General features: G+C 39.1%; 1 protein-coding gene across 1 annotated transcript in view; it reads right to left on the reverse strand.

Moving 5' to 3' along the window:
- Window positions 1–1,002: 1,002 nt before the first annotated feature.
- LOC134871061 (PH and SEC7 domain-containing protein 1-like) overlaps window positions 1,003–12,263 on the reverse strand; it is a 54,757-nt gene continuing 43,496 nt past the window's right edge. The window contains exons 12-16 of the mRNA XM_063893652.1: window positions 11,439–11,509; window positions 9,945–10,102; window positions 8,065–8,209; window positions 6,389–6,532; window positions 1,003–5,432 (exon numbers count right to left, since the gene is read on the reverse strand). Coding sequence (XP_063749722.1) covers window positions 5,160–5,432; window positions 6,389–6,532; window positions 8,065–8,209; window positions 9,945–10,102; window positions 11,439–11,509 — 791 coding nt within the window. The 3' untranslated portion in view covers window positions 1,003–5,159. The remainder of the gene's footprint in view (window positions 5,433–6,388; window positions 6,533–8,064; window positions 8,210–9,944; window positions 10,103–11,438; window positions 11,510–12,263) is intronic.

Below are 12,263 nucleotides of genomic sequence, written 5' to 3' on the forward strand. Positions count from 1 at the left end.
GTGTTTATATATATTAATTTGTATTCCTGTTATTATCTTCTCAATTCTATTGGGCCCTGTAGTCCCTAAATATGACCCTTTGTAGGTGTAAAAACTTTGGATTACTTACAAGGAATAAAAGGAAACTGACCTGATGGGGCCAATGATCACTCATTGTGAATGTATTTGACATTCACATTGTTATTGTGAATCAATAGGTTCTTTTTTAAGGCCCCTTCAACAGTGTAATCCTTAAAGTAAAAAAAGACAAGCCCTTTATAATATAATGTGTGTAAATGATATGGATCCTGTACACAGATAACGAATAATGATGGTGATAATGTAATACATCTTTTTATAAGGACTCCGTACAGTAAAATAACAATATGTAAATACATCATTACCAGTAAACATCTTGCATACATGTACTTGAAAGTATGTCAATATTATCATAAATATGTACATTTTATTAAGCAGCAGAATGGCCCCTTCTCCTGTTGTATGATTATAGAATCAACATTAATGTTACTTTAAAAAAGGATCAAAGACATTTAAATGTTGCAGCTGGTCAGGGTGGAGCCACATGTATTGTCTATCAAAAAGCTGAATTGTAGTATTTTAAAATAGGATTCATATTTTTTAAAAAGCTGTTGAAAAATATGCCTTTGAAATGTAATGGGGGCAAAGTATTAAAATATTCAAAGAGTGTTTAAACAGCATATTGTGCTTACTTTCAGGTTCATATTTGTATTTTGTGTCTCTAATGTGACATGTTAACATGCTTTAATGTTCAAAAAGCCCTCTATTTTTTTCTTTTCACTCTTTGTCTGAAACCAGAGCCCAGCCTGCCCTAATTGGTAAGCTGGCCGGCTCTGTTGTGATTAGTCTACTGTTTAAAGATGTTCCGCCTCTTAGACAATCACCTACAATGTGTGGGTGCACTAGCCAAAAGAAGTGCAATTGTTACATATTGATGACACCCTTTGCAATGTGCATTCCACACAATGATGTTCAGACACAGTAAACCTTTCAAAACACTTTAATTTTCCTCTTCTATGCCTCCCAAAATGGGAGGCTAACAAACAACATATCCTTGGTGAGTTTAAACAAGGCAGTGATACATGTAGCTCACTCTATGTGTAGCATTAAATGAACATCGCCTTACCTGCACCAGTCTAAAAAACACTGAGATGGATCAGATCAGACCTCTACATGTAAAAACATTTGTATGAGCTGGCTCTCTAAAACACAACAGCATACAACAGCATTAAATATAGCCATTTCCTTCATTCACATTGAAAGAAATGAACAAAACAAAAATGACCATGAGCTGTAGGACAGGAAAAGAATATGTTGACCTACCTTAAATATTAACCCTTCATTTAATACTCTAACCATAATATAAATGAAAACAGGCCATAATATCTCATGCTTTATTTACATTCAGAGATGAGGCGTTCATGAGCAGAAATGAATGCTTTTTAAAGGACAGCTGCAGGCATGCGCTGCTGCTGTAACAGAGGTACTGTACGCGGTGAACGCACTTCAACAGGGTGACTTTCACTAGAGCATCACAGAGCCGTCACCAGGGGAACCAGCCATCTCCATGCTAACCAGCGCCATGGAGATCCTGCAGCTGCTCTTTGATGTAAGTCAGCGGTGACAACACATGGCAGGAGGAGAGGGGGGGGGGGGGGGGGGGGGAGTTGGGAAGGAGGAGAGGAGGACCTTGGAGAGTTGTCAAGGTGGAGGCTCCTTTCATACAACATCCATCCCCACTGCATGGAGAGTATACAGCCTGATCCTAGAATAGAACCATAAGATATTTTGCATCTTCTTGCATCAGTCTCTAGTTACAGATTGGGTAAATAATGTATTTTCACTACCATATATGCTTTTGAGATGTTTACATTTAGGTATTTTTCAGTTGAATGATCTAAAATCCATTCTTAACATTTTAAGACCACTCTTTCAGGTTTTTTTTTCTTGTTGACTAAGGCGAGACACTGCAGGCACAATGTGATCCTTTCAGAGTAGTGGAAAGAAATCATTCAAAATACACATTAATATATGTTTGCGTCTTTAGCTTCATCTTAAATTTGAATAATGGCAAAACTCAGGCTTAGTCTGGTCTTAATGTACTGTAGTCTACTACTGGCCATTAAAAAAGCAAAATCTGACTGAAAGATTGGAAAAACACTTAAGTAATCCAGGTTATATCCAATGAATTTACTCTATTTACCTGTAGTGTCTCCCCTAATCGGCTGATTATTTTTGCAATTATATGCTTAGTTTGCGTAAATAAAAATAAGGGTAAGGAAATGTAACTTCTGACAGCCTAACGTGACATCATTTTTTAACAAAACTCCAAAAAAGTAATTGGAGTAACTGTTAAATAAAACAGCAAATCTTTACCATTGAGAAGACGGAACCAGAACTTGTTTGACATTGTGTGCTTATGTAGATCATGTGATCTAGAATGAAATGTGAGAAGTGCCTTTAAAAGCTTGAAATGGTGGTATTTATGTGATGTAACTGAATGAATCAAAACTCATCACCCTTCCCCTCAGAACACCATGAATGGCACTCAACATGAGTCCGATTGCTCTTCCACAGATTGGCCACATTATAAAAAGCAGACGCTATTAATAAACACAAAGCTGTAATAGCACGTTACATAACTGCTGAAAGGTACAAGATGTCAGCTATGGCAACAATATACACATACACCTTTTTTTAAACCATCGAAGTAAGATCAGTGAGATGATTTGAGGAAAGAGAATAAAAGCATAAAATGAAATGTAGATGGTAAATTATTTTCACAACCAATTAAATGTTTAGGAGGGAGACAAAGCGAAAACCGAAAGGAACTGAAATACCGGCTTTTGTCAACACCTTCCCTGTCAGAAAAGATAAAGAAAAGATGAAGAAACTCATAATTAAGTTGCAATAACTGAGAAATGTTTGGCACTCTTTATGAAAAATTACACGGATGAAAAGAGTTGCCGATTATTTTTGTGTCATTTAACTAATGAATTCAGCGCTCAAACTGCAGGCAAAACACTTGGCTAATTCTAAGCCTGAATATTAGATCATGGAAAACTAATTCACATTCAGAGTTAACAACATGGGAACTGATGGCGGATGAAAGAAGCAACAAACAGGCTCCAGCATGCTCACGCTAACATCCACAGCGAGACACACTCAAACACACACTGACTCTACAGTTATACAAACAGGTGTTGTGTCATTTAGCCCTGCAATACCCAACCCCACCCATTAGGTGAGTGGTGTATATCATGCATATTCACTGCAGGTGCAGCAGGTGTGTTTATGGCTGAAAAAAACGTGAACAGCTCCCCCTGCTGGTCGGATGCCGGCACTGCAGCTGCTCAAGGTGTCGTTCTAAAGCCTGAGTAGAAAATGGCTATGGAGGCGTTTATGGCTACCAAAACACCATAGGCTGCCAACACCCTACTAAATGAAGAGTTCCTTCCTTTTTTTTTTTGTACATTCTCTACCTTTTTCATGCATCTCTTACCCTGATCCCTTTAAAATCATGCTATTAAGTCATAGCCAACCATGCGCGTTCTTTGGATTACTGCCACCTGAAATCCACACGTGAATTCATTTTTCTTTTTTGTAATCCCGTCACAAAAACCCTTTTGATCGTTTACTAATGTTTGATAGGTACATAGGCGTCACTATAATACTCATATTGTGCTGAATTATTACCACCATGTAAGAAAAAAACAACAACACATGATTATCGTGTAGCGCTTTCAGGACTTACAAGAAGACGCGTGAAGTGCGGCCCACCAAACGCATCTTCGCAATAGTGTATTTGAATATATTGTAAATATACCGTCATATATCATACAATATAAGCTGCTATATATACAACACATCCTGGATGTTTTACAAAGAGCATGGATAACATATTTTTCCTTTAACATTTTCAATATCATAGTTCATCATACACTTGACATACACATGAGGAATAGGTTCAACATCAACAAACGACTGTAAAATACTGTAAAAATATTGAAAAAACAAGAACATTCAGTGTCTGCCTGGTGAGTGTTAAAATAGGCTATTATAAATGAGAGGCTATTACGGAGATAACACATGTTGGGTATGAAGAAAAAAGGACTTAAATGACCCCAGAGAACAACTTTTGCTGCTCTCAGTTTTTGCCCTTGAAGTAGTAAAAGGCTTAAAAGAAGCAGTGCTGGATGCAGGCATGCGGATCACTGGGGAAAACAACATTCGGCCAAGAAATAGAAAGAGAACAGAAGCACACCACGGGACAGAAGCCAAAGCAACTTGGAAAGAGATCTCCTGTTCAAGTAGAGCAAAAGAAAAAGACCTAGATGAGATGCAGTTGCTGCATATCAGGTGTGAAGTTCTGCTGACATCTATTTAGCCGTCAGTGACCAGAGAAAGCCGAGCTGCAGCGTCTAATCGCCCTCGACACTCCATCGCTGTGTGTTGTGCACAGTGTGTAGATCCACCTTCAGTGAGATAGAAGCTAAAAGCTGTAATGTCCAGCCTATGTGCGGAATGTGAACACACCGTGGTGATGTGGCAAAAAACAAGGAGCTGGAATGTGAATGGCTCCATAAGACCTGGTGATGCGTTACAAGTCCAGTGACTGTTACAGCGGTATTAGAGCGGCTGCAGCAGGACAACTGAAAATCAGTCGTCTTAAAATGTGATGTTTTTAATAGTTTGGTCCCAAAACTGAGTGAAAAGTCAAGAGAAAAAGGTGGAAGGAAGTGGCCCGAGAGGTGAAAGAACAAAAGAGGAGAAAGAAGAAGCTGGATGTACGTCCCCGTGTGTTCCTTATGAGCACTTCTCCTTCTCCCGTTCAGTCTGCCGCCGCACCCACAGACACATCGTCACTGTAGTGTGTGACCTCCCACCTCCTGCACCCACACCCCTGCTGGTGCTCCTCTTCCAGTCACAGGATCTGCACCTCCTCAGTTCCACGAGAACATTGGGGTGCCGGGTAGGGCGTCATGGTTTAGGGGGAAGGGAGTGGGGTGGAGAACTTCACTCCTGCTCCCCCTTCAAGCAGAGCTCCAAACCCTCCTGGATCTCAAATAAAAACCTATGCAGGGAGACGGCCTGCCGCTGGCAGTGCAACGCTGTGCCGCTCCCGGCGCCCCCGCCCCGCCTCACTTCTTGACGGCCTGCCGGTAGCTGTGTCTCTGGCCCTCCTGCCGCAGCTTGCCGCTGCAGCCGCTGGCCTTGCTGCTGTTGCCCCCGTCCCGGGTGCTGCTGGCCTGGCTCACCTGGCTGGCCTGGCTGCTGTCCTGCAGCGTGGGGCTGGAGTGAGCCCTCTGCAGACTGTTGTCTTCCAGCAGCTGGGCCTCGAACACAGACAGGTCCTCCTCGCCGCTCCGGATCTTAGCTCGCAGCAGCATGACGTACGTCCCATACCGAGTTTTCTATAAGGCGAGACAGAACTGGTGAGGAGGGTGAAGCATTGAAACTTATAGAGAGCTTCATTAAACTTCCCCAGCTGAACACCTACAGTAACATCATCATTTTAGTATTACTAGGTATCTTATATTTAAAGCATTACTAATATTTAGTAAACATGATACCTGTCTTTGTTTGTTAACAGTAAATAATTGTATTAAAGTTTGTGAGTTTACCATTAATTAATGATGGTTATTCTTAGTGTTACCAATTTATTAGATATCTGTTTGGATCTCTCTCTCTCTCTGAATAAATACAGCAATAATAAAATACAGCTATAATAAATAATTCAATTTTTGCCATGTTTTTAGGAATAAAAACTGATATGAATCAAGCTGTGAATAATATATGAACAAACCTTTCAGTAAAAACATCCAGAATATAGATAGATTAATAAAAAGTTTGTCTCACATAAAAAATAATATACATACAGTAGGAATATAATGTGGTTTATGTAAGTGTTGCTGAAGGGTCGATTTTAGGTTTTTTTTTCACTTTGGAGAGTATTCAAAAGTTGAAAAGATATATATTTAATACAGTTTGCCCTAGAAGTGAATGGACTAAACATATGTAACAAATTAATGTTACCATCTAACTTCCCCACTTTATTTTCATTAAGATGATTATTTCTTGTAATACAACTTTTATTAATTGTTTAAACATGCAAATTAGTCATTATCTAAGGCTAACTTTTGGTGAAATTAAGAGAAATCTACAATCAAAACTAGACAAATGTAGTAAATAAAGACCCAAAGGTTTGGGTGTGAGGTTTTCTTCCCACTGTTCTGGAAGAAGTTCTAAAAGTGAAATAGCCAAACAGAATGGACCAGTGAAGATTGGACCGCTGAGAGAGCTGCAGTAATGTATTAATGATCTAACGCTTCACTGCATTTCCCATTTCTTTCTTTTATCTGTGGCTCACCTCAAACTCCAGGTACTCGTCCCGCTGCCTGTACTCTTCCAGTTCGCGCCCTTTGACCTTGCGGTCGGGGGGGTAAGATCGCAGCTCAGTCAGTTCAGTTGACAGGGCTCTGAACCGGTTTTCGTGGGATCTGACCTGCTCCTCCTGTAAGCACAAGGTCAACACAGAGAATGAGAGGAGGGTAAGGAAGGAATACACACATGCCTCCTTTCAGGTAGAGTGTTGGAATGTTTTGAATGTTAAAATGTAGGGGTATTGAAGCCATTGTGAAAATAAATACAATTAAAGTTCTGTTCTGAGAAACTTTTCCACTTTCGCATCACAACAGATCGACAGGAGTGAGAAGCCTGCCCTCATAAGCCACCGGTGACAAGAAGTGATTTATTACATCGGTGTGAGCTGGAGCGTTAATCCATGAAAATATAATTCTAATTACTCTGCCGTCAAGTTAGTAAAAATGAAGTGTCAACTCCTTTGGAAAATGACTGTTTTGAAAGAATTGTATCGGCTTGTTTGTCAAATTTCACAGGAGCCTGGACTTGACTCTGACCAGGTACAGCCAGTGGTGGAATGTAATTAAGGACATTTAGAAATATTGTAATTAAGTCAAAATTTGTAATTTTTTAACAATAATAGTGTTTATATCACACCTTTTGTTTGTGATAAAAATAACAACATAACAAGGTAGTATTTGTTTCCAACCTTTTTTTTAAATACATAAAACTTTGATTGAAATCTTCAACTATCTGACTTTTTTGCCACATTTTGGTACAGATTTCAGTACTCAGTGTTACAGACATAAACCAACAGTAGTGGAAAGGAACAAATACATTTACTCAAGTACTGAAGCACAATTTAAGGTACTTTTATGCTACTTCATACTTCTACTCCATTACATCATAACAAACATATTTCATTTTAACTCCACTATATGTATTTGATTACTTTAGTTACTCTATAAATTAAAACAAAATAGTTCACTCTCACTGTTTCCAAAATTCCAACAGAATAATCATTAATCGATTAATGGAGAACATATAAGCCAGACAAATATATAATTAAAATGATCATTTGTTAAAATTGAGCTCAGCTCTTTCAACTGCATCAGTGACATATTGCTTTAACACTAATGCATGAATAATAATAATAATAATAATAACAACAATAATGTCATTTTATAATATCATTACAGTCATAGGGGACGTTTGTATATTTCAAATAATTAAAGTATTTTTTTCTTATTAAACTAACAAACTAAATCAATACTCAATACAAGACTTTCATCTGTAAAAGCAAGATATTTGTATTTTGTCCCTTAACTGAGACATGTTTCCATGCTTTAATCTTCAAAAAGCTCTTAATGTTTCTCATACTGCCTGTGCTGCAGAACCTCTTTTCACCCTCCGTCTGAAACCAGAGCCCAGTCTGCTCTGATTGGCCACATACAATGTGACAAAGTGCTAGCAATCTTACGCCGGCGTTACATAGGGATTGCCCGATGTTATGTAAGTAAACAAAAGAGTCTAATGGAGGTGTTTCAGGCTATGTGGTGGGGTTGCGGATAGGGGATTACCCCACTTTGGGATTTTACTCTTTGAGGACCATTTACATGATCAGAAACCTTTATAACACACAACAGGAAAGGGAAAAAGCATAATAGGGCTCCTTTAAGATACCTCTGACTGCTTTGACATTGTCCCAGGCAGCAGCGGCCGGCTGAACTTCTTCTGGGAGCCGATGGCTGCTGGGAAAGGAGGAGCTGAGTACATGGCGGCCACCGTGTTGATCCTTGTGATCCAAGACTGCATCTGCTCCGCGTTCCTGTGATGTATAACACACACAGAAAGCAATTACACACAGATCTGAAACAGTAGAAACACACACTATCAGCCACTCTCCATGCCCACATCAGCGCATGGCCAGCTTACAACATCAAAGGGATAATTATCGGAGAACGCAGCCTTGCTGTTGACAAAGAAATTATGTTGGAGCCAATTAATGCATGAGAAAAAAAGTCCCTGTGAAACACTAACGGACCCATTAGGGGCCCATGAGAAATTTCAGATTGGCTCAGACAGCCTTGCTTTAATTCCCCAGGGAGCGACGAGGATGGCGAGAGATGGAGAGACGGAAAGAGGAGAGGGAGACACAGAGAGGGGTACAGTATCTGGGACAAATGCAAGCTGCAACTGGAGCACAGAGCCTGCTCTCCAGGGGGCTGAAACATGTGGCCAGTCATGTGCCACTTCCTGATCAAACACACACATGCACACCTCCACCTTTCTCTTAACATCCATGTATGTATACGTCCTGTGTATGTTCCATTGATCCGTGTGCTCTCTGCGTGTGTTCCGCTGAACACCTTGTGCACAGCTGGCTCTGCATGCTGTTAGCTGAGGTTGGGTGCTCAGCTGCCATTAGCCAGTTACAGAGCCAAAAGTATGCGGACAGTGTCTGTCTCTGCGGCTTAATCTTCAGGTTTCAGCTAGTGGTGCTTTAACCTGCCGCAGGGATTCACTCACATTCAGCCACAAGAGCATTAGTAAGGTTCAACACTGATCACCAGGTCTGGCTGATAATCTAAATCCAAAGGTGTTGGACGAGGTTAGGTCCATACTCAACGTATGCGTAACCATTTGGGGTAACCACTTCTTTATGGAAGTTGTTGTGTCTATAGCGGTCTTGACGCAATCAAGACTTTTACCAAATCGATGCCACAAAGCTAGAAGATCCTTTTTGTCTTAAAGTGTGTTTACATACATAAAACAAGTTGGTAGCCAGAGATTTTGTGTAAAACAAAATACATGTAAATTAGGCTCAAGTCCAAAAAAAGTGTTTTTCCCCATCAAGAGAAAGCAGATTTTTGCCAATTTAAAAAGTTCTCCTCTTCCACCTTAATGAGTATTTTTTTTACCACAGAACATTTGATTATTGTTAAATAATGAGAGGGAAAGAGCCGCTCTGGGATGGGGGAGAAATCTGATTATTTATGAGCTGCCGTATATCCATATTTACAGTGAACATGCTGATCTACCAACCCCCTTTTTGAGTGCAATTATCATTGTATTCATCTTGGATCTTATCTGTAAACGTGAAAGGTGTATACGTGTATATAACTATGTTGTTCTGATATTATTTCGATTTTTTCTGGTGGTTATCTTTAATATTTTACCGTTATTATTCCTTTTTCTTTTTTTTTACTCTTGAGCTGCCTTAACCCCCTGTGGGTAAAATTCTACATAAAGGAGTAAAGGCATATAGACTCAATCATTTTATGGTGGAGCATTGCCATTTCTGCTCAATTGAATCAAGGGGGCACTGACTTGTCCACATACCTTTGACTACATACTGCAGTTTAGACAGAAAATACACGGCTCATATCAAATCAAAGTCAACGTAAGAGAAAGGTTGAATTATGCATGGTATGATTCAAGTTTATCTCTGGTTTGAATTTGATGGTCTGCTGCAGATGCTGTGCAGCTGTCCGTGCACATACTCAACAGTATGTAATATTGTTTACACATTATCTCAGTGAGGAACATAGAGCAGGACTCACGGTGCCTGGAAGAGATACACCCTCCAGTCGGCGGTGCGCAGGTAGAAGACGTTGGGCCTCTTGCTGTAGTCTGAAGCCTTCATGGCCAGAGAGTGGTGGATGGACACAGCGTTCTTCAGGTCCTCCTCTGATAGCTGTTTGTCAGGCCTGTACTCCCCCTGGCAGGGCAGTAATGAATAAGAAATGAATGCTATGATTAACGCCGAGGGGTCTCAACACTTATTAAAGTGGGAGTGCTGACAAAGAACCGATTTTATTGGACGAGCAGCAGGAGAGTTACATGCAAACATTAGCAGTGCTTTGAACGCATCCCTTGTGTAAACAACTGATTAATTCTCTCATCTAAACGATCTGCTGCTGGACGACCCTCAAAGATATAAAGCTTCTAACTGGAACAAAAGAGGGTTTCTTCAGCTTGTCCCCATCAGAGAACCTGTTTTTGGTTCTGGGTAGAACCTTTTATATACGCTCCAACCTAAAAACAAACTTTAAAGAGGGTTTTACCTAGAAGCCGATATATAAATGTTCAACCTAGAACCATTTTTAGGGGTTCAATCCAGAACCTTTACACCTCCCAAGGGAACTCTTCGTATGGGGGTCTACAAAGAAGCCTTTTATATTTCAATGGTGAGCCTTTTTATTAGGGTTTCGTCTGAAACCATGTTGTCTTCTGAGGGTTCTAGGAAGAACCAAATTGCATTTTAACGATGTCTTACAAAGAACACTAAGAGAACCCAAAATGGTTCAGGAAGAACCTTTTTGCAACCCTGATTTTTGTAGGGAACATCAAGGCTGTATATTAATGAAAGTTTCTATACAGGTATTATTACAAAAACATTTATTTTTCTGATACATTGTGCAAATATCAAAATGCTGCCTTTATAGTAAATAAAAAAAGATACCTGATTAATTTATGAATTTCCATGACTGGAGGTTGGATTTTATACAAACAAATGTTGTTTGTTGAAGGCGCAACAATACTGTCCAGTAAACATTAGTGAAAACATAGTGTGCATACAAACGTTATGAAAAGATTTACCAAAAAGTTATACATAGCGCTATGTGGATTATAACAATTTTTTGAAACAGCAATTTATATCACAAAACAAAACTTGTCAACTAGTTTATCTAAGAAAACTGATTTGTTTTCGTCTCTCCACTCAGGCAGATGTTGGAGCCAAGGTAGCCGTTACATTGGCAGAGGTTGCCCCACATGGAAGCCAGGACATTGGGTCACAGCCAATTAACATGTTAACAGGATATTGGCTTTGACTCCCTACTGCTTGATATAAAGCATTGAATGCGTATCAAAGTCACCTGACACAAAAGAACGTTCTGGATCTCTGCTGAGGGGAAAAGATTCACCTTTGGTTTGTTGCTGCCACGGAAAGTAAAACTTAAAAAATGTAATAAAATTGCTTCTCATACAGATTTTTTGCCTGTACCACCAAAATACCAATTAAAATATACTCTGTAATAATGTGAGTTACTTACTTTTTGCAGGTAGAGAATGAGCCCTTTTAGGATGGTATAGAAGGTCTTCCAGCCTCTCTTCCCTCTTGGTGCTGTCAGGAGGAGAAAATAAATAACATCAAAAATACATATAAATACAATTGCAATATGAATGTATCTTAGTTTTGACCCACATTCCACTTGATTTGATTAATTAAATAAACGTATGCGCTTGTGTGAATTATCCCTCCAAATCCAGGAGGCAAGAAATGCATTAAATGAGGATTTATTCAAAGACATCACAGCAGGGGATTCCCATCATGAAGATTGAGACTTTTGCCTTTTGGCTTTAACTATAACTGAACCTTATTTTAGAAGTAGTTTCTGACTCGTTACAAACTTTAATTCCCCTTCATGTCAATGATTGTCTTTTAATTATTGCTTTTCAGCAGAAAACAACCAGTTAAAAATACATTTTTATGGACAATATTTAAAGTGATAAGTTACTTAATTAACCCAGATTTGATTATTATTTTCTCAACACACAAACAAGAAAATGTACAGTACAATTTCAACATTATTAGAAAAAAGCATTTCATGTAAAATAACGTTTATAGTGAAGCTAGCACACACTGATACAGAAGAAAAAAATTAGGCTGATAGAGACAGAGTGTAGTGGTAAAACAAATGATAACCTTTTAATTTTTTCACTATTTTATAATCATTTTTGATTAATCGATTAATAGTTCGGTCTAAAAAATAGTGAAAAATATCCATCCTAATTTCTCAAAATCTAAGGAGTCGTCTTTAAATGCCTTGTTTAGTCACATTGAATATGGACCTTGAGGTGATCTTATTTTGAAACTT

Source organism: Eleginops maclovinus, chromosome 10 (genome assembly GCF_036324505.1).
Source record: "Eleginops maclovinus isolate JMC-PN-2008 ecotype Puerto Natales chromosome 10, JC_Emac_rtc_rv5, whole genome shotgun sequence".
NCBI classification, from domain to species: Eukaryota; Metazoa; Chordata; class Actinopteri; order Perciformes; family Eleginopidae; genus Eleginops; species Eleginops maclovinus.